The sequence below is a fragment of the Ptychodera flava genome, chromosome 17 (genome assembly GCF_041260155.1).
Source record: "Ptychodera flava strain L36383 chromosome 17, AS_Pfla_20210202, whole genome shotgun sequence".
Lineage (NCBI taxonomy): Eukaryota > Metazoa > Hemichordata > Enteropneusta > Ptychoderidae > Ptychodera > Ptychodera flava.
The window spans coordinates 38,125,003-38,145,614 of NC_091944.1; the positions used below are offsets into that span (position 1 = coordinate 38,125,003).

Here is a 20,612-nt window from a genome sequence, read left to right on the forward strand (position 1 = left end):
AATTACCTTACAAATCAACATCTGGTTTTATTTTTTGTAATTTAAACTGAAGGCACACTGGCTGGAAAGCTAAACAGTCGACTGGTATTCCAAATCCAAAAAAAACTGTCACAATTGATCGACAACAAGTGGTTTATACGGCCTTTGGGTTTTTGCATGGCTTTGTTCACAGCTCTATATTTCGGTATTATCAATTTACTGTGAGTGGGGTGTCTAATGTTGCATATTCATCCATAGAACAGTCCTGCAATAGACACGTTGGGTCTACAAAGTGTTTGCTTACAGTGTCAATCACTTCAACTTACCGTACGACATAACGCCAGTGAAAATAAACATGAAAAGTTCTTCCGATTTATAGTGCAAATGTAGAACGCTATCTCAGACGGCTTCTGCAAGTTATGGATAGTGTGTGTACTACACATGTACGCACAGAGCGCGCGAGGCCGAACAAACTGACCAGTCCCTAAAATCGTCTCACATACTGGAAGACAAGAAAAAATAAATGTTCTTCGGTTGGTAGAGTGCGCGTGCACTTCAGGCAATGAATTTAAGTCGGTGCGTTCAGCCGCAAGAAATCTAAGAAATGGGTGATAAAGGAAGAAGTCACCGCAAAATAGGTGTTCATCTCCAAAATGTTTTGCCCAGGGCAAGTGGAATCTTAGACTCTCCACAGTCGCTGTGCCTTGTTTTGTGCGCCGCGATGGGCCTGCATTCGAAGGCTACGCTTTGACGACGCGCTGCCAGACACAGCGACTGTCGGTTCTTGCAAGGATATGAATATTCATAAGGTAGTGCCACCAAAAGAAATACCTATCTTACTGGGCGGAGAGGATATTATACTAGTAGCTAGTAGACCTATATACGCGGTATGTTTTCATTTGTCATTTTTAAATTTTATTTGGCAATGGTACTTGTCATTTGTTTCTGATTGACGGATGTGTGGAGTTCTATAAAGTACCCGGATCAGGCAGAAATCCGACCGGTCGCTTGCAAGAACGTCCAGACCCTGGGATTCGCGTCGCGTCTGTGAAGGGCGCGCGCGTGTTCCAACTGCTTGACAGGGAGAAGACGCGAATACCAGGGTCTCTGCCAGACTAGTGGAATCTCTGAACGAAGTGTAAGACGATGCTGTCTCAAACATGATATCAAACGCCTTCAAGGTCAAGATTTGGGTCGGGTTGTAACGGGTGCAATTCATAAAGTGAGCCGGCATTACGGGTTAAAAACTATGACGGGGTACTTAGATCATTATGCGGAAAACATCATTACGTACAAGATTGACAGCTGAATAAATTAATCAGATAAAACTAAATGTGGATGCTGCACTCTGATTGGGCCGGCTGATGGCTGTCACAATTTTTCACAACGTTCAAGTTTGCGACATTGACGGCAAGCCCGCAAAACTTCAGCAGGTCAGGTCAAACTGATTATATCGGACTTTCCTTTCCGGCGGCCGCAACACTTTTGTTCTTTGTATGTTCGTTACTCGATCCATTGAACGAGTTGCCCGCGCAACTTATATAACTGTCACAATTTGATGCATTCCTAGGCCAAAGATAGACAGTATCAGCTGCCACGCCCAAAATAAAATAGAAGAATAAGATATTTGGTGAATTGAAAATTGGAAAAACGAAAATATGCATTGTGGGAAATAGAGTTTGTTAGAGGGAAATTTGAATGGCCGCAAAGTGCCATCCTATAGCGGCAGTATACACCTGTTTCCTATATATCAATCTCAGACCAAAGATTTTAAATTTAAAAATAGGCCTAAACGTTAATAATCAAGATAATAAAACCATTTGAAGATTGAAAATTAGCTCCATTTCTATTTTCGTTTTTGAAGGTGAAAATTGGTTTATTGGCTGGCCGAAATGTGCCACGGATTGGTATCGTCACCCATTTCATATCTTTGGATGTAATCACGGTGATTTTTGATGTAAGTGTGGCGAATTGGTGTTTATCAGTCAGAGAACATACTTGCAGCATGAATAATAGACGCTTTATTGGCTGTAACTTATGATGTTCTTCTCGGTAACACGATTGGATTTGGGATAATTGGATGGTGAAGTAAGGTCGTTTTAACCAGCGAATGTAAGCTTATCTGCTTTTCTTTTTAAGCTACACACTTGTTTTAATGACTGATTTGTAATATTGCAACAATAAGCTATATGGCAACTAACACTTTTGAGACATTTGAAAAATACGAAAATCCAATCCCAAATTAGTTCCAATCACCATCGAGTCAATCGTGTTTCAGTATTTTTGTTCAGAACTATTTGTGTCTGGTCATAACACCAAAACCATGTCTAATCGCCAAAATGTTCATCTTGTCAACAAAACCTATACCCGTGTAAATGTATTTGCTGACAACAGAATTTCAGTCGGGACTAGAATTCATTGTACAACATTTAGGCTGCATATTGCAACCAGTGTAGTGTTGGCAGGACGAATGCTCAATATTTCAACACTTTGACACTGATAAGGAGGTGAATTAACAAAAGTTCTTATTTTTGTTGGAAAAAATATGAAAATATCATCAAAAGTTAAAGTTCTTGCTCTTTAATCAACATTCATTGTGTTTTTTTGCAACGCGGAATTCTCTCCTCACAATTACGATACATTATTGCTTTGCTTTTTGCGTCACGTACATCATGACATTTGTCAGTATTAATAGACATTTCACATTATATTAACTTTGCTCGAGCGATCTTTCTTGTACTTAAAGTAGAAGAAATTAGCACTATGGTGATTAGACTTGGACATCAAACTTTGAAAAACAACAACAGACTAAAATGAAATAGATCGTTTGGTCATATCTTCAAGATTTCTTCCAACATCTTGTTAATTTTGGCCATGGAATTCGAAATATTCGACTGCTATTCTGTCCGTTTTCATTGTCAGAAACAGAAAAGAAACTACCAGAATAATGATAACGCAATATAAATTAAATATAATTAGATGCCAACGAATGGTCATCTCAAGTTATAGACTTACACACATCGTCATGACGTTGACAGACGACTAGTTGCAATCTGTAGATCAGAGCACAGTTCTTGAACAAATAAGATTAGCCCTTTATATTTTAATGGTCTGAATTTAATACTCTTCTACCTTTCAAAAACCTATGATCACATTTGACACGGCCGTCTTCAAAGATTTAACCAAACATTTAAATGCTACGACTTACTGTCGTTATATTGCTTGCAGACCAAACTGATAAAACTAATAGAATAAGCTAAATGTGTGCATCATTGATTCAGCTTATGAATGGGCATAGCCCTAGTCTCAGGCGGAAAGCATCTGTCAAATTCTACAGAGTCTGTGAGTGAATCCCTGCCACCAACCATTGGCCCAGACTGCGCTCATTAACCGATATCATATTTACTCCATAAACATTTTTACAAGTAGGCAAGCTAACTGGGTATTCAATATGTTGTTTTTAGGTTAATTATCCTGGGCTATGCTATATCATAGTGGGATGTCGTACAGTGTCAACTTCATAGCTAGGCTTTGTTTTCCTACAAACTCTGCACTCTGACCTCTCTGATACATCGCCATTATATTCACTTTTACAAACCACCATATGGCTATGTCCGAAGTTCGTGGTCTGCAGTTCAATATGCCGTGTTTTCATATATATACCACGGTAATTCCATTAGCTTGCAGAGGAAAATGTGCCATTCTTCCTTGGTTGCGGATTTGAAATCCAAGACGCATAAAATGTTATATCCGTTAACAAATTAAAGCAGTTGTTATCGACGGCCCTGGATGACTGGCGTAACTTGATTAAGCGTTGATTCACTGAAATAACGTCAGAGAGTGGATGTTTTTCTAGAGCAAAACCAAGAACGTTAACGAGGCATGTTTTACATCTTAATCAGATAAATATGGTTACACATCGTGGTGCATGTCGTGTCAACTTATTAAAAACATCTTTTCGGCAACACGTGTTCAACGGTGGTAGAAATTCCCACCATAATGAGATAGCCTGCGGCTTGGTCAGGTCATGTACCACAGAACGCAAAGGCTGCCACTATTTTCTGATTGTTTTCAGGCACGTGCCCGCCAACTTATATTTCTCTGTTGGTCATCATTTAGCGATATTTCCTATCACCTTAGATATCACTGACTCAGGATTTATAAGTCAAAGACGTTTACACTTATATAGGGGTATTGGTACCATTGATGCACGTCGGTCGGAAGACTGTCGGATTTGATTAACTTCCTTTGATAGGGCACTGTGTTAGATAATATCTAGGATAGGGTTCCACTGTTTAAATTCTTCGGCGTGATATTGCTAACGCTTCTGGGCACTTGTCAAACTAGTAGGCGCGGCATATGCGTCGATAAAGCCGACCAATTTCATGGCTAGCTAACCAGAAAATGTCTAGATGGAAAAGTTATTAAAATGTGCAAGTAACGTATCACTTAACTGTTTAAAAAAGCAAAGGTGGCGAAGAGAACCGCGGGCCATTTGACAATGAAATCTGCTGTAAGTCCTATAAATATATAGATACACACTTGAACATGACACTGATTGCGATTTAGAAACAAGAGTGAGTTGCTAGCTTCTGTCAGTGGTGGTAGAGCTGGTAGAGCTCTAAAATAACCCATACAACAGTTTTGTGGCTGTAAGTGTTTCGTTCTAGTTTGTTACTTGTTTTCACGCTGTCTATCGTCTAGGTTTTAATTCTTTCACCCCAAAATTGCATTCAATTTCAGTGATATGATATCCCATAACTCTAGACTGCCCTTCTAATGGAGTTTAACAATATTTATATTACATTCACACTGGGGTAATACCGTCAACCGATATCAGGAAACGGACACGTAATACACAGGTCTTAGACATGTCATGGGTAATGTATACGTGAAAATTAAATGTTTACTACGCGTTCGTAAGCAGGTGTCTATCGCATTGAGTTATCACTGAAGGACCCCCGTCTATCTGCCCGTCTCTTTTTCTCTTTCCCCTTTCCTTCTCTAGCTCTCCCTCCCTCTGTATTCCTATATTAATGTACCAGTACGTATTTGTTATGAGTGTTTAAAGTTGAAAGTTGTAACACTTATTAGTAACTGGGATCTTGAAATTGATAATGTTCAGAGTAATCTGAAATTTCTTCATTTACAAAATGATGATCGGCAGCTTGGTCGCCCTGGACCGGTCAATGCAACCCTTCAAGTCCTAGAATGTGAAAATTTCATGAATAGTCAAGTGATGATTTTACTGTTTCTGCATGCAAAACATTTCTCACGTGCTGCGCCTGTGTCAATATCCACTATTGCTTTCTTATCATTCTTCCTCATCTTAATTGTTATTTGTCTACAAATTGTCCCAAGTGCATTGTCTACTATTTACGATCTGTTCATAAATCTCAACCCCTGCTTTACCATACAGCCTTGTTAAGCCTTTGATTCATGACGTTATCTCAGACACCTTGCCTGGAAAGTACAATAATCACATAATCTAATGAATAAGTTAATGTAAACTATTCAATTCAACACCATAAGGGCAGGCAAGTCGGCGAAAGTTTGTCAGTAATGTAGATATAGCAACTATAATATAAGTCGTGTTGTTCACTGAGCGCAAACTAACACAAACGTGTGGTCCTACGTTTAGACAGTGCACTTATTGTTTCTTGTTACATTCCTATTCGATTCATCCTACATTGAATTTTCACAACTTAGCGTGATATCGCCTGGCGTGACTTCACGACAAATCATATGAAAGCGCTACTTTTCACATCGTCACACATTCCTACTCTCCAAGACACGTCTACGTGGCTCGTCAAATTTAGACTTACAGTCGAGAAAAGCAATTTTAACATCGCTGTTTGTCAGTGTGAAGCACTAAAAAGCGTCAATTGTTTTGACAAATGTAGCCATCAACTGTGATCCACCAATTAGTGACCAACGATTTGATGTCAAATGTCAACACCATTTCTTACAACTGTAATGGCGAGACCACCAAGCCGGATAAAAATTAAAAGCCTATAAACGATTTATCGAAGGTCGGGATTCGCTTTAATTGTGAACTCTCAGAGCTGGTATATCTATGACATATTGACTCTGTCTGCTTTTGAAATCCACCATCGAATAGTCGTTTAATACGATTTGTCAGTACGGTCTTGAAATCATTATTTGAACGAGCATAAAACACAAAAGTGATTATGATGTTACTAGTAGTCTGCTCTCACTTGGTTGAAATCACGTAATCACGTGACAAAATAACGTATGATTAAGACCTTTCAGTAAAGGATATACATTGCGCAGAGCACTTGAGGAATATCAATAAAGTCTTTAATCTGTCAATGAAACGTCAAAATCTGATTGTAATTTGAAGGAAATAAACGAGTCCGTTTTGTTCAGTTAGTCTGAGTGACGTTGGTATCGATGGCATATTAGTGCTGTAACATATAGACCCTCGAGGGTCTATGTGTAACACAACTATTCCCATCATCTTCACTATACATTTTATCATTTATCATCGCAATTACAGTCTCTGTTGTCACAGTTGATGTCATTTTCGTCATCACTATCATCACCAACGAAATACCTGCAGGATATAGGTAGCTGTGTAGTACTTGAAGCTGTATGTTTTACCCTGATATTTACAGTTATCAAAATGCAAACATTTTTACCATATAAAGCACAATCTTAAGGAGATGATCACTGCATCTTTCGTGACAAACTGATCTCATCTTTCGTGACAAACTGATCTCATCTTTCGTCAATCATCCGCCAGTCAAGTGATCTTAATATCGGAACTCCAAACGTTTACATAAAGTGACGTTCACATCACTTTTTCTTTCCCATTCGATGTCTTACACTAACAAGGCAAAATATGTGTCTACACTGTCTGTCTGCATCCTTGCACTATCTGTGACGTCAGCGTCTTTATCCTTATGTTGAAGCACAGTCCCTCTAGATAGAGGGACTGTGGTTGAAGTCACATTTGAAAACAGTTACGCGGATCGTGTAACGCTCATATCAATGCATATCATCCCGTCATCACTTGCTCAGATCGACCAGGCCGACCAGGAAGCACCCGTTCCTAATTTCAAGATTGAAACCGCCGTGAAATTTCTAACTTGGAAGAGTAGTCGAGTACAAAATCACAGTATTTGTTAATTGAAACCGTGTTTACAGTTTTACCTTGCTGAAGGATTAGCTACAGGCTGGAATGCCGTCTAATGCAAGGATTGTCATCGGTTTTTATCCATGGATTCATTTTGTTCTAAAATTAGACAAAAGCATCGACTGGGTAAAAAGCCTTGAGCGATGATGAATCTCCAACAGGGAACAGAGAAACATGTTTGTTGAATCCGCTATGAATTTCGTATCACGTACATAGCTGGGTTAAGTTTTGCCTCTAAGGAAAAGCGGTCTCGCTGTAATTTGCGGACAATTCGTGTGCCCGCGGCAACCACCAGTCTAAATAAATATCAAAATATTACATGGAACATTTTAAAACGTCAACATTAATATCAACAACATGGTGACATCAACGAGCGAAGTGAAGTATTTAAGTTTGGATACATTTTTAATTCGATTAGTGGTTCAAGTTTCGAAACGTTTTTCTTGCCTCTGATAAAATGATAGCCCTCCATTAATTATCCCGTCAGACATTTTACAAAGCATTCCGGCATAAGTAAGACGTTTGCTTACGGATTATAAAGACTATTCATCCTAATAGTCTTGTATTACACTAAGAAGAAGGAATGAACACATTGCGAATCAAATCTCAACGTTAAAGCTACTATAAGTAACTCTCACCTGGATAGTTTAAAAGTTCACACTGCGGTGTATAGTGTTCGCATATTTATTATCGCCCACAGTGTTTGTTCATTTTCCATACAGAGTTGACAGACACGTCCAGACACTGATATTTATGAACTACTTTTTCAGATTATTTTGCTATTTGCATATGCTGTAAAGTTTTTTCATGGGTAAATGGTCAACAAATTCTATGTATGTGTACATTTATGACCACTACCACAACATGAATTAATGTCAATGAGACACTTTAGCCTTGTAGCGATTCTGTTCCATTACAATATTTCATATTTAGTCTGTAGTTGAATCTGTTTGCCCTCATTTAAATATGTTTTCAGGAATTCTTACAATTATGTAAGGTGTGCGGCAGATTTTGTGATTATTTGCTCAGTAAATAAAAACGGTTTAACATAAATTTTCAATCAAGATAAATTAATTAATCATGATAACCAGCTTAAAATCAAAATCAATGAGAATTCCTACAATATCGTCAACTACTTTTATCCGTTAATCAACTACAGTTTCTTGATCTACTCCTGAAAGGATGTCGAATAAGACATCTATACGGTCTATTCATAAATCATGTGTATGTAACACGTCCTATTGTTAATAGCATAATGGATTTCAGGAAATAAACCCTGTTGTCAAGTGTATTAATGCATGACACTGAAATGAGCAAGTTAGTTCCGACAAGCCAAAGACTGGGTAGACAAAGGGAATGTATCTGGCATATGAAGAAATAGTACTGAAACAAGGCCCTGTGAATAGAAAAGAGCGTTACTGGTGCTTTCATTATTCGTCGTAAGCAACACTAAGCAACACTCACATACAAGTAAAATGAAATTAAATCACAACCGGAATATATTTACCATTATTGTCAGATTATTATTATTATATAAAACAATAATGATGTAACACTTCATATTTACATTTTAAGAAAACTTTCGTTTAAAGATTTGAAAAATTCGGTCTAGCAGAAATCTTTCCTTAAATGAAACATAATAATGTCCGTAAGTCACAAATAAGACGAAACAATGAAGTGCAGTCGTATTATGATAAGCGCAAAGGTAAATTAATGGCGTTTTAATAGATGTCAGGATATTGACGTGACACAAATAATATCATAGTTTTCAAAAAGAATGACTAACCAGAGTTTGGAAATCTTCAACACTATGGGCTTGAGATAACATTAAACCTTGGCTATGAAAGCTTTAAAGTTACGTTATATAGTCTAGCTACATGTAAAAGACACAAAAAATAATGTAACAGTATTTGCTTTTGTTGATTTGGTTGATAATCTCCACATCTACATTCATCTTGTAATATTCGTCAGACCATTCCTGGTTATTATAAGTCTCTTATTTGTTGGTCAATTGATCCTAAGTTCCAGCGACAGTCCAGGAGTGAATTACCTTCGATGAAATGTAATTAATGAATGGTTACTCTTTACAACAAACCGTCAACAGTTTTGCATTAATTGGTATCGGTAAGGGATGATGTCAGTCGCTATTTCTGATGTTCATTTGACGAGATTTGTATTTTCTTTGGTCTTCCCTTTGGCTTTGTCGGAGCTTCCGTACAACCACCTTGAAGAACCTGACAATGAAATAAAAAATTGAAGTCATTGACTTTGAAGCTAATATTTATCCTTTGGTGTCTCTGTATTGTCTAAGGTTTCGGTGATTATCTCAGAGTTTTTACTGTAAATACAACAAAATACACTCTCAAGGGACACAGTCGCTGGTTTTGTGCTTTACAACACTATTAAACAGTTTCTCAAAATAAACCAAAAAATCTGTTCATTCTGTGGGTGGAATTTAAGGTACGTTTTGTCGACAAAACTCTCTCTCTCTCTCTCTCTCTCTCTCTCTCTCTCTCTCTCCTCTCTCTCTCTCTCTCTCTCTCTCTCTCTCTCTCTCTCTCTCTCTCTCTCTCTCTCTCTCTCTCTCTCTCTCTCACATTTCAAGGCTCCGACAAATCTAACGGTGGTGGTGTCCCTATAGCAATTCTCAAAGACACTCATACATTTGTCCTGAACAATCTGTCATCTGAGTGTACCATGCTTTGTAATCTCTTGTTGTTAATATATTGATGTGTACTCCGCAGGTAATCTGACAGTTGGTCCAATATGACCACGCAGTTAACTGTTACTTATCAGGATTATCGTAACAATGGCATCTTCGAGTATTGCTTGAAACGTATTCTCCAGACGTGAACATGACTGTCGTTATCTTGATAAGTACATTTGTTTCGGACTTTCAGTTTCTTGTCGTTACGTGGGTAATAAATCAATGGATCAAACCCCCAAGCTTTTTGAGTGTGAGTGTGTGTGTTCCGTTTTGTCATTTCGGTTACGAGAAACACGATTTGAACTAATTTGGGATGATTGGATTTTCATTTTTTTCAAATTTCTCAAAAATGTTAGGTGTTATATAGCTGAATGTTGCGATATTAAAAATTATTTATAAAAACAAGTGTGTAACTTGAAAAGAAAAGCAGGTGAGCCTATATTTACAGATTGAAACGACCTCACTTCACCATCGTTGAGAATTAAAGGGAACTATAAAACAAGATGCAACCCCGTCAATCGGGGTACTGCGAGTCCTCTGAGGTTACGGTAATGTTGACACTAATCAAAGTCCTGAATATATCGAAATAAAGTAATGAGCATATCGTCTGAACAAAAGAAAATTAAAACTCGTACTAATCTTTGTCTTGGCGTTCAATACCTGAAGTCATGGAAGCCGTTCGCCGAGACTAGTCACTGAGAAGTCGGTCGGTGTTATATTTTCACTGAAGCTCAGAAAGTTACCAGAATTGTGTAGAATCGAAACCTATGTACATGCTTTACTTTTTAACACAGAAAAGCCTGTTCGCAGCACTTTAATCAACATTTCGTCGAGAAAATGGTATCGCCACATCGCCTACCTGTTTTTTCCATTTCATCCTTCTGTTTTGAAACCACGTCTTGACTTGAAGCTGTGTTAGTCCCAATGATTCTGCCAGGTCAAGTCTGTCTGGAGTTGACAAATATTTCTGTTTGTCGAATCTTTTCTCAAGACCGATCAGCTGCAATTCTGTAAAGACCGTTCTGCTGCGACGACACTTTTTATGTTTGGTGTTGAAATCTGGAACCGTTGTGTCCTTTCCTCTCAAATACACAGGTACTGGAATCGGCAAAGTAGCCAGCGAGCCAGCCAGTGGGTGAACTGCTTTGAGAAAATAGTCTATGCTTAGAATAATGCTATAAAAGATTTAAATTACGAAGTAATTTAATTTTTAAAATGTTCAGTCAGAAAAATGTCGATTATCTGATTTTCAATCCATCTGGGTGAGCGACTGTTTTCTTGCGTTTTGTAAAACGTTTCTGGAGAGGTGTGCTGATCACACCAATGAGGTAAGTAAATCATTTTTTGAAATGTTAACAAAAGCAATTTCATGGTCGAAGAAATGTGGTTTGGCATTTAGTACGAGGACGGAAGTAACCCGAAATTAAATATTAATAAGTACTGATGTGTTTGGGAAATTATTTTCAGGTTCCTCGTTTGGCGAGGCTAAAGCTGATAACAGTTTATGCAATACATATGCTTGAATTTGACAACCTGACGTTAACTTTTAACAGTTGAAACTATTTAAAATGAAAATGATGACACAAGGCGGAATAGTATTCTCAGGTCTGTTTTTCCACGGAAAGGCCTTTCCTTCATTCTAAAAAGCTAATCATCCCTTGCTTGAAAACACAAGTGGCATGATATATTACAACTTAGTAAAGTAAACGTGTAAGAATAGATTTCTCTCATTTGTTTTCAACATTCACTCGTCTCAAAATATTCCAATCGTGTCTTTCGATTTGTGCCTGAATTGTTTGGCACTTGTTGTCATATTAAATTTCTATGAGAGTTCAGACGGTTTTATATCGATGAAAAGGAAGGCATTTTAACTTAATTTGAAGTTTTGCTTTCCGTCAAAATTATTAGCTGTAAAAAGTGGATTCAACAAGATAGTGTTGACAGCGACTGCATATAACAAATAAACGCTGAAGTGAAATAACTGTGTGAGTTTGTCAATGTCATTTTCACATCAGCTGGGCTTAATCGTTTTCAATATTATAGCAAAGGTTTAATATTCTGTATTTCTAAGATAAAGTTCTAACACAGATTTCATAGGGTGGTTCCAAATGATTATTAGGTTTGAATTGTTTTTACAGTCTGTCTTCCTTTTAAATTAACGTTTTCAATCTTCCTCTCTCCCTCCCTCATCTCTCTCTCTCTCTCTCTCTCTCTCTCTCTCTCTCTCTCTCTCTCTCTCTCTCTCTCTCTCTCTCTCTCTCTCTCTCTCTCTGCGCGACATTTTAAACATCTGCGACGTGATACTATGTAGCACTGTTCACATCGAAAACAATTACAAATAAACATATGCAGGGGTCAAGTTATTTCACATAATTGCCTGATTTGTCATTATCTTTCAACTTGATCTTTTCTGATTGCCAAAACCTTTTTGCTTTCAAATCATCATATCAATTATTCTTTGCAAAGGTGATATATTGAAATTTTATTCCAAGAACTGAGCGCAAACCTCTAGGAATCGAACTTTGTTCTCATTGTAAAGCAAACGTTTTAGTTTTACATTTCATACATTGATCAGTTTGGTGACCGCTGAAGTTCAGATGCTAACAATTCTACTGGCATGTAAGTGGATATAACGCTCACCATTGAAAACGATACCATATATTCAAATCATCTCAAGATTTGCAAATGTTGTCAGAATTCTTATAGTTTAGGTTATTAGTAAAATCAACAAGCCATATTAAGTGAGATAATAATTATAATAATAGATACCTCTTTGTTCATTTGCGTGCTTGCCGATCTGTCTGTATAAACTCGTCACACCAAACAATCCATCGTTTTCTTTCGGCTTATTTACTGAATATTCTTTGTCTTTTTCAGATCTTACTTGCAGAATATCATCTATGAAAAAACTTGGTTTTCTTGAAATGTTGTGTTGCCGACAGGTTGCACTGCGTGATTGCGTTAGCAATGGTCCCATTACATGGTTAGGTACGACGCCTGCAATGAGTGGTAATGGAGCAAGCGGCATCGGCACTACTGAGTACGGATGAACACGTACACAATGCATAGTCACGCCGTCTTGAGACTTAACGTCCTGGTAGTTGGGTTCTCTACAACGGTTTGACGCTACACGGAGTTGAGTTCGCGGTTTTGAAACAGTTGACAAAGTACCATTCATAAAAGCATCTAGAGTGACCTCAGGTATACCAACACTGAACGCATAGCGGGTTTAAACTTAAACAGCTCTAACAACTACATTAAGTCATTCTCAAGTAAATGTTAGATGTTGGCTGGTCGTCAGTTGTCGGCATGTCCCATCGTTCCGCAGGTATGCCAGCATTCGTTCGGAGGGGCAGACGCAGACAGTTATTATCAGGCTACTATCAAGAGTCCCTTACTGCATATGCGTGCTTGTGAGACAGTCCAAGCGCGTTCAGTCACGCGTAATTATTTTACCAACTTTTAAAACCCCCAACATGATAGTTTAATGATTTATCTCGTTAAATAATACATACCTGAGGGAAATACAATAGAATGTTCGCATTTACACACATTTTATCAATACATATTCGTTACATCTCAAAATGTGGGAATTGTGCCGTGCTCTTTTATCATCCCAGCTATGGCTTTCTAGTCTGTACGTCGACGCTGATTGAAGACCCGTTCCGCAACCTCCGTTTTCTACACTGTATACAAACTTGCGCTCATGAGTACAACCTTCAAACTCATGGTTGATTTTACCACTGGATTAATCAAATGGTGTTCAAGATGATGACGATGTGATCTGCTTACATAACTATATAATTTCCGCAAGACGATGGAAGATCTTCCTCTTAGAATTTCAGGGACTGGCTGCATACAATAGATTACAGCTGAATTGGGGAGCATTCACAAACCAATAATAATCAGATGTAATGTCGTGTGATACCAAAGTGTTAAACGCTGTGGGACATTCATTGTGAGGCTGACATGTTTATGTTTCAAATAAACATCTACCATTACTATCTCTCCAGGAACTATCACAACGACGAGCCAAACAACGAACCCTTCGACGTCATCGCTCAACCAGCGTCTCTTATCTTTGTAATCTCTCATTTGCATAATATGTTCTAATGGACTATCGTGCTGGGATCTTCACTGAACGCAAATACTATGTAAGGTCAACTCCAGGTCTTCAAACAGAAATAATTAATTCGTTTACGTTCTCCACTAAGTTGCTCAATCATTGACATATTTATTAGATGCTACAAGGAAAGACTTCAAGCGAATTCCCGAAGCATAAGCAATATAGATTTTATGATTAGACATTAAGTTATATTTTACATTACTTCAACAAAACAATTATTTACTAACTTTTCCATCAACACTCTATACGTACAGACAAGCATTGACAGTACATATCGGTACAGGACGTGTCAAAAAGCCAAGCGATCATTTAGTTAGCACAGCCCTTACAACACGTAGGCGTTGATCTTACATACTTATTTAGTTATTGGCAGACTTACAGCAGGGTAGAAACAGTGGGAGTAGACAACCTTTATATCGCATTTACTTTCTGAGTTTCAGGTTTATTAAGGTTGAATGCTCATCCCATGCCGTGTTGTACACATGCTAAGTTTGATTGGTTTACCCGGGAAGCTATGTCAAGGTCAAAAGTCAAGGTTTTGACCTTGAGACAAATGCTGACAAACGTTTGCCATATTTATTTAACGTGACAAATTAAAAGCTGAAAGCTGCAAAATAAAGTGGACACTTCAGTAGGGCATTTTCTAGAAACCTTTGATAAATTATGCATAGCAGTTTTTTCTACTGTAATAGCTACAAATGGCTAAGGATTTGAAAGAGAACACGGTCATGGTAAGATTCAAGTTGTTGTGAAGATGACACAGGGTCAAGGATAGCTGTGTTGTCAGTTAAAACATAAAGTCTATGGTTAAAATCAAGTCAGTCAAGTATACATCACACTAAATAGCAAATAAAACATGAATTATCCGATCGGAAACGTCTATCTTAAAAAGATTGGGCCCATTCGCCGTTTGTAATCAAACGATGAATTTAAATAAATTTAGACAAAATTGAGGCAAATAATGACATTCCGTAGATGCAGAAACGACTATGACTTGATAAAAGATTTACAGTACGAGAAATGGTATTATTGATATGTCTGTCTCCTCGATGGAGGGAATAAGTTATCTGTCACATCACGTGACACGATGGACATCATCGGAAATTTCACGAGTGACATCAACAACGACGAAAACACCGAAAACATTAAATTAGTTCAGCCGATCAGAAACCTGTTGTTTTTTAAAAGTGCTACGATACCATGTTGTATGTCCCATGGATAAATCTGGGTCTATTTCCACTTCCGAAACCGACTTAAAAGTTGTTCTGTGCTTACTGCCGTCATGTTGAGAAAATTGAGTCTACGACTATCAGCCTAGGGAGTCCCGTGAATGTGGGGTTGCCAGGCTAACTGTTGGAAATCACATTTATAGAGATCACACAGGGTGAGTATTAGTGCTCAGTAATACAAGTTCTTGTAACTGTGTGGTGTAGAAATTACTTCAAAGTTGACAAACATGGAAGAATTCGCCAGCGCCATTTTTGTTACTTGATATTTTAATTGTTCATATCACTTTGAAACTAGAGATTGCTTTACTGAACTCGGGTTAGGGCCGCTGTGCATTTTGTTACACTTCGCTGAGCAATACCCATAGCAACACAGACTTGACCTAGCTCCGCATAACTCAGCTATATCGTCAATTTTTATCTGTCGCGTGCCGTCGGTAGACGACATTCTGCGCCGCACGAGTAGATCTTCCACAGCAAATAATGAAGTTTTTACGAATTACATGACTTGTGTGCTACCGCTCTGACATATTTTAATCGAAGTACTCCTTGATATCATCTTTTAAATATTTTGGTCACAAAATTTTAACTTTAGAAATCTTAAAATTTATAAACGTTTCCGCGATTGCATGTTGCCTTAATGAATCTGTCGATGGTTTCAAACAAGTCATTTTATAAAAACTGGCAGCAGTGGTACAAATCCTGAATACGACGTACACACACCATGGTGTTACGTATTGCAGGATAGCAACACGTTTAGTAAAAAAAACGAATGACACGTTTGTTATTAATGATACGCGTTGGTGGCTTTAGTTCCAAGATGGTCGGTGAATTATGTATGTCACAATAATTCGAAATAGATATCCTCCAGATATCAAGGTCTAGTTCACGAATAAAATGAAACAGTGTGTTTTTTTGTCAGTAGAGGAGGAGGACTGAAGACTGCTGACTTTCATGGAAAGTTCAGCTAGTGTTTGAATATTCTTGACAGAGATGTCGATATCTTCCTGATTGGCTTAACCTCAGCTGTACGAATCTTCTAATACACACGGGAACATTTACCAAACGTTTCTGAAAGTGGGCGCAATATAACGTTACATTTGAAGGGGCAGGTACAGTGACGGATATTACCACTAAATGGTCTTCTTTGAAGTCATGGCGTGTATCTATAAAGTTGGTGGCGCCATTTGAATAATTGTCTGTCATGCAAATTCTGTGCTCTTAGGTATGTGTTTTTTAACAATTACATGAGACAACAGGAAATAATATTTAATTAGAATGAAGACAACTTTACTGTCATTGTGTTGCAAAGTTAGTGTGTAAAATACAATATCAACAGTATCAATTACGTCATCCGAAACGACAAATGAACCATTTTTGTTAGTGTTATAACGATTCCTCCGTACAAGTGATGTTTTTTCCCAATAAACACTGCAGTGTCTTTATTTTTCACCAGGTATCAGTTTAAAATCAGGCTTATGTCAGCAAAGAAACATATATATTTGTTTTATATTTGGCATTTACTGTAGTTAATATGTAGACACAGGTGTGGTACATGTGGGTGGCCTATCTGGTATCCCCATTGTCATTGCGTGTGTTAGCTCCGTACATTGAATTTACGATGATAGCACCCACCTCACAGTAACCTTACTGTTATTTCAGTTTCTTTTTTCAAGTTTTGTTAATCGTTTTCCGTGGGTAGATTGGTTTTGTTGGTAATTTTACCTGCCATTTCCTATAGATTTCACTACTTGTCAGGTAGATACCGCACGCATGCACACGTGCAGAAGAGATTTGGTTGCACCTTTTTATATGTTTGTTGTTTTTTGTTATCTCAACACAAATCTGATAGCCTTAACTATACCTAATTACACGGACATGTCAAAATGATTGATCGACTTGGCATGTTTCGTTGATGTTTCTTTGAAACGGAACAAAGAATGTTTACAGTGACAACATAGCTCGTTTCTTGTTGTATAATAAAATCCTGGTAAAGTGACCAGGGTGTTCTCACCTTGGAACAAAGAGTATATTGAATAGCAGCGTCAAATACCAGGGATAATGATGAAACTCTAAAGTCTGCTAACAACAATTGCTATGAACTTTAACATTTTAGTGAAAAGTCTACCAAGTTTTGCATCCATTTCTGTATTTCTTAAATGTGATAAATCATAAGCAACTTTAGATTTATTCACAAATGTATATGACAATTATTTTTTGTTCGACGAAATTTGTCCTTGCCATAGTCTTAGTTATTAAAGATTTTCACCTTCTCACTCACTGGCTCGCTTTATGCATTATATTCTTCCACGCTTCATTACAGCGGAGTTCATCAAAGTGGACTTCCATACACTCACCGCGGTGCTTCAGTATGTAGTGCCACGATGCGATTTGAATCATTAAGCTACCCTGTAAATTGTTGTGTTCAGAGGAATGTTTAAATCAATCGTTATATATATTGCGCAACTTAGATAGCAGTTTCTTCTTCACTTAATGTTTTACCACGCTAAAATCATCTGACCTGATGTCATACATAACACAAATGATGATGAAATAGCAAAGTGCAATCCCGCTTAGATATATTAGGTGAATGTGTTGTGTCAGAATAGTTAAGATTCGTTGATGAGAACTTTGTATCTGTGATGTCATATGATTAATGTTATAAACTATTTCATTTCAAAAAGGATACAATTAGATGTGCAATGATGGGAATTCAATGAGTAAACTGATAGACAAGGGGCGTCACAGTGAAAACTCAAGGCAGAGCGACCTTTCGTGTCTCTGCATGACAGAATATGATGGCTGAATATGCTATTGGCGTTTCGTAACAGCAGTCAGGACTGTCACGTCATTCCTCAATTAGTCTCTGAGAGGAAAGATGTCTTGATTGATTTAGGTATATATTACAGCTTTACTCTCATTAACTGATACAACTAGGGGAACAAATATACGCACAGCAGTGGAAATTGTTGTGCTGCATGTAAATGTTTCACATTGAATTTCCTGAAAATTGCCAGTGTCAAATAATGTACCAAACATCATGGAGTCAAGGTCACTTGACAAAAATATGCTGTGTTATCGATTCTTTAAAAACACTTTCTGTAATGATAGCCTGATTTAGTGAATTTGCCGTGTTTCACACGCAGCACCGTTGTTACTACAGACACTAATAAGAGTCGACACATTCACAGCACTTTCTAGCATTCGCGAAACATACTTTAAATTATTTTTCTATCATAAGTAAACTTTGATAAAACTTCTGACTTCTCATTTGAACCATAATTTTCCAACATTGACAGCTCCCAAAGAGTTGTTAAGTTCCGAATCGGGGTTGTGTCATATTTGCATTAATTTCGACGGCAAATTTACTCAATAAATAAATGATGAGGAATACTATAGTTGAAGGTCAAAGTCTCTGTCCATTTCAACTCATTTTCACCTCTTTCACCGCAGGCTTATCTACTCATCATCATTCCCTATGTGTGTACGTCTACATTTACATCCCGTAATATCATCACCATTTCTGCCCGATCTTTCTAGATGTTATGTGTCACTTGGCGACTGTAGTTTTGTCTATCGATGCAATTTTCATGAAATGTGAACACAATTAATGCCATCACGCTGTTAAAATGTAAATATTTATCCATGGTCAAAGTGTGACCTACATATCGAAGGTCAAGGTGTGAAACCAAAGTGTATGCAGATGGAAGGTTTTGTAACATTTATGTGATCAAAAGTTCAGTGGTACCAAAAGGCGAATTTCATCCTCTCGTAATTTGTAAAGCAGAGAACAACACCTATGACTATACACCGAAATACACATGACAATCCTTAAATTTTAACCAGCAGTAGCCGCCATTTTGATCTTGTTAAGACAGACACGTTAGGATATGAGGTCATTTATCATCAGTTTTAACGTGTCAAATCACAGTATGTAATCACAGTATTCTAGAGCAACCTCGTTTACATTTACAACTGTAAAAAAGTTTTGACAGTGTTGGCGAAATACCTGGATCGACTGGAAGTCAAAAATGCATTTGGTCTGTGATGGGTACTCATAATATTACTCTTAGCATGGAGGCCTCTCTTTCTACCTCCATGCTCTTAGTCATGTACGCGTGGACTTCGAACGATCAGCCATTCTGCGTCTGTCTTCGCTAAAACTGTGCCACTACATGGTACAATCTCTTTATAGTTGTAATGTGTATGGTCGTTTATATTTTACTGTTATCATTTATGTGTATTGGATAAATTGCAGTCACTGCTCTCCTACCTCACATTCAGTGATAAATACGTCCGTCCACTGCCTGATGCTTTGTTTACCTTTTATACGATTTGTTTACATGTGTGTATTTTCCCTATGTCATTATCAATTCACATGTGGTGCACACTACTTGGAGAGTTCTTTCCATGTCATTGGATCCGTGAAATCATCTTAACGAGGAAATAATTCTATCAACACTCACATTGTGTCGTTCCTAGAAGAAATTTTAACTGAGTTAATAGAGTACGACTTAAAGGCACGTGCGCAACAATAAGTATTTTGAGTATTGGCTAGCATGCTACATGCATTATGGGAATTGCACGCATAGCCATGAATCTGTGTTTATGAATCTGTGTTTATCAGTCGAGCTTTAAGATTAAATTTAAAACATTTGATTTGGTGCTAGCTGATCGTAATTGTTCTTGACCGTGACCTAAAGTAGTCTCTATGCAGTCAACATTACAAAGTTGGTATTGACTGAAAAGTTAAAATCATCCCCATAGTCATTGTATAAAGGTCATCAACTCTACTTCCACAGGGATCAGTTCTATGACCGCCTTCAGTCACCCTCTATACTACACCCCATGGACAGATAATCCACCATCACAATCTTAAATTTCACCAATATGCAGATGACAACCAACTGTACACGGCCTTCACAAAAATCAATATTTCGATAGCAATTTCTCATATTGAAGACTATCTGCAGATCTGGTTGACATTAAAGATTGGATGACATCAAACAAATTATAACTAAATGATGGCAAAACAGAAATCCTCCTTATTCGTTCATGATTTGATCACTCAACAACCGCCATTGACAGCATTCAAGTTGTATAAAAGCTTCATTCAAGTCGCTGACACAGCACGCTAATTGCATTCCCTATCTTACAGATAACAATTATTATAAGAAAAACATAATTCAGACCTGTGAGAACATACAAACATACATTGTATGGATTCATCAGGGAATGTCTTTCACAACGGGCTTGTCTGACTCTCATGTATTCAACTCTTTCTGCCAACTTCACTGGCTCCCCGTGTCTTACAGAATTCAGTTCAAAATCCTACTTCTCACATATAAATCGATACATGGATTAGCTCCTTCATACCTGGCTGAAAATCATTGAAGTCAGCCTATAGCAGATCTC

At 37.6% G+C, this 20,612-nt stretch overlaps 1 protein-coding gene across 2 annotated transcripts; it reads right to left on the minus strand.

Moving 5' to 3' along the window:
- Positions 1-6,279: 6,279 nt before the first annotated feature.
- LOC139116273 (brain-specific homeobox protein homolog) lies at positions 6,280-13,724 on the minus strand. 2 transcript variants are annotated; one of them, XM_070678871.1, is made up of 3 exons: positions 12,615-13,724; positions 10,705-10,985; positions 6,280-9,372 (listed from the first exon to the last, which is right to left on the minus strand). In XM_070678871.1, exons 1-3 carry the CDS (start codon positions 13,021-13,023, stop codon positions 9,283-9,285), a joined length of 780 nt encoding a protein of 259 aa, XP_070534972.1. In that variant the 5' UTR covers positions 13,024-13,724; the 3' UTR covers positions 6,280-9,282. The 2 variants fall into 2 exon arrangements, with proteins under 2 accessions (XP_070534972.1, XP_070534971.1); XM_070678870.1 differs by having other exon boundaries at positions 8,645-9,372; positions 10,705-10,988; positions 12,615-13,117.
- Positions 13,725-20,612: the final 6,888 nt, after the last annotated feature.

Coding starts and splice junctions, on each gene's coding strand:
- LOC139116273 (XM_070678870.1), bottom strand. CDS start 13,023: ATGAATGGTACTTTGTCAACTGTTTCAAAACCGCGAACTCAACTCCGT. Junction 10,989..12,614: donor GCACGCAAATGAACAAAGAG/GTATCTATTATT, acceptor ATTTTCTCAAAG/CAGTTCACCCACTGGCTGGC. Junction 9,373..10,704: donor GGATGAAATGGAAAAAACAG/GTAGGCGATGTG, acceptor TTTCATTGTCAG/GTTCTTCAAGGTGGTTGTAC.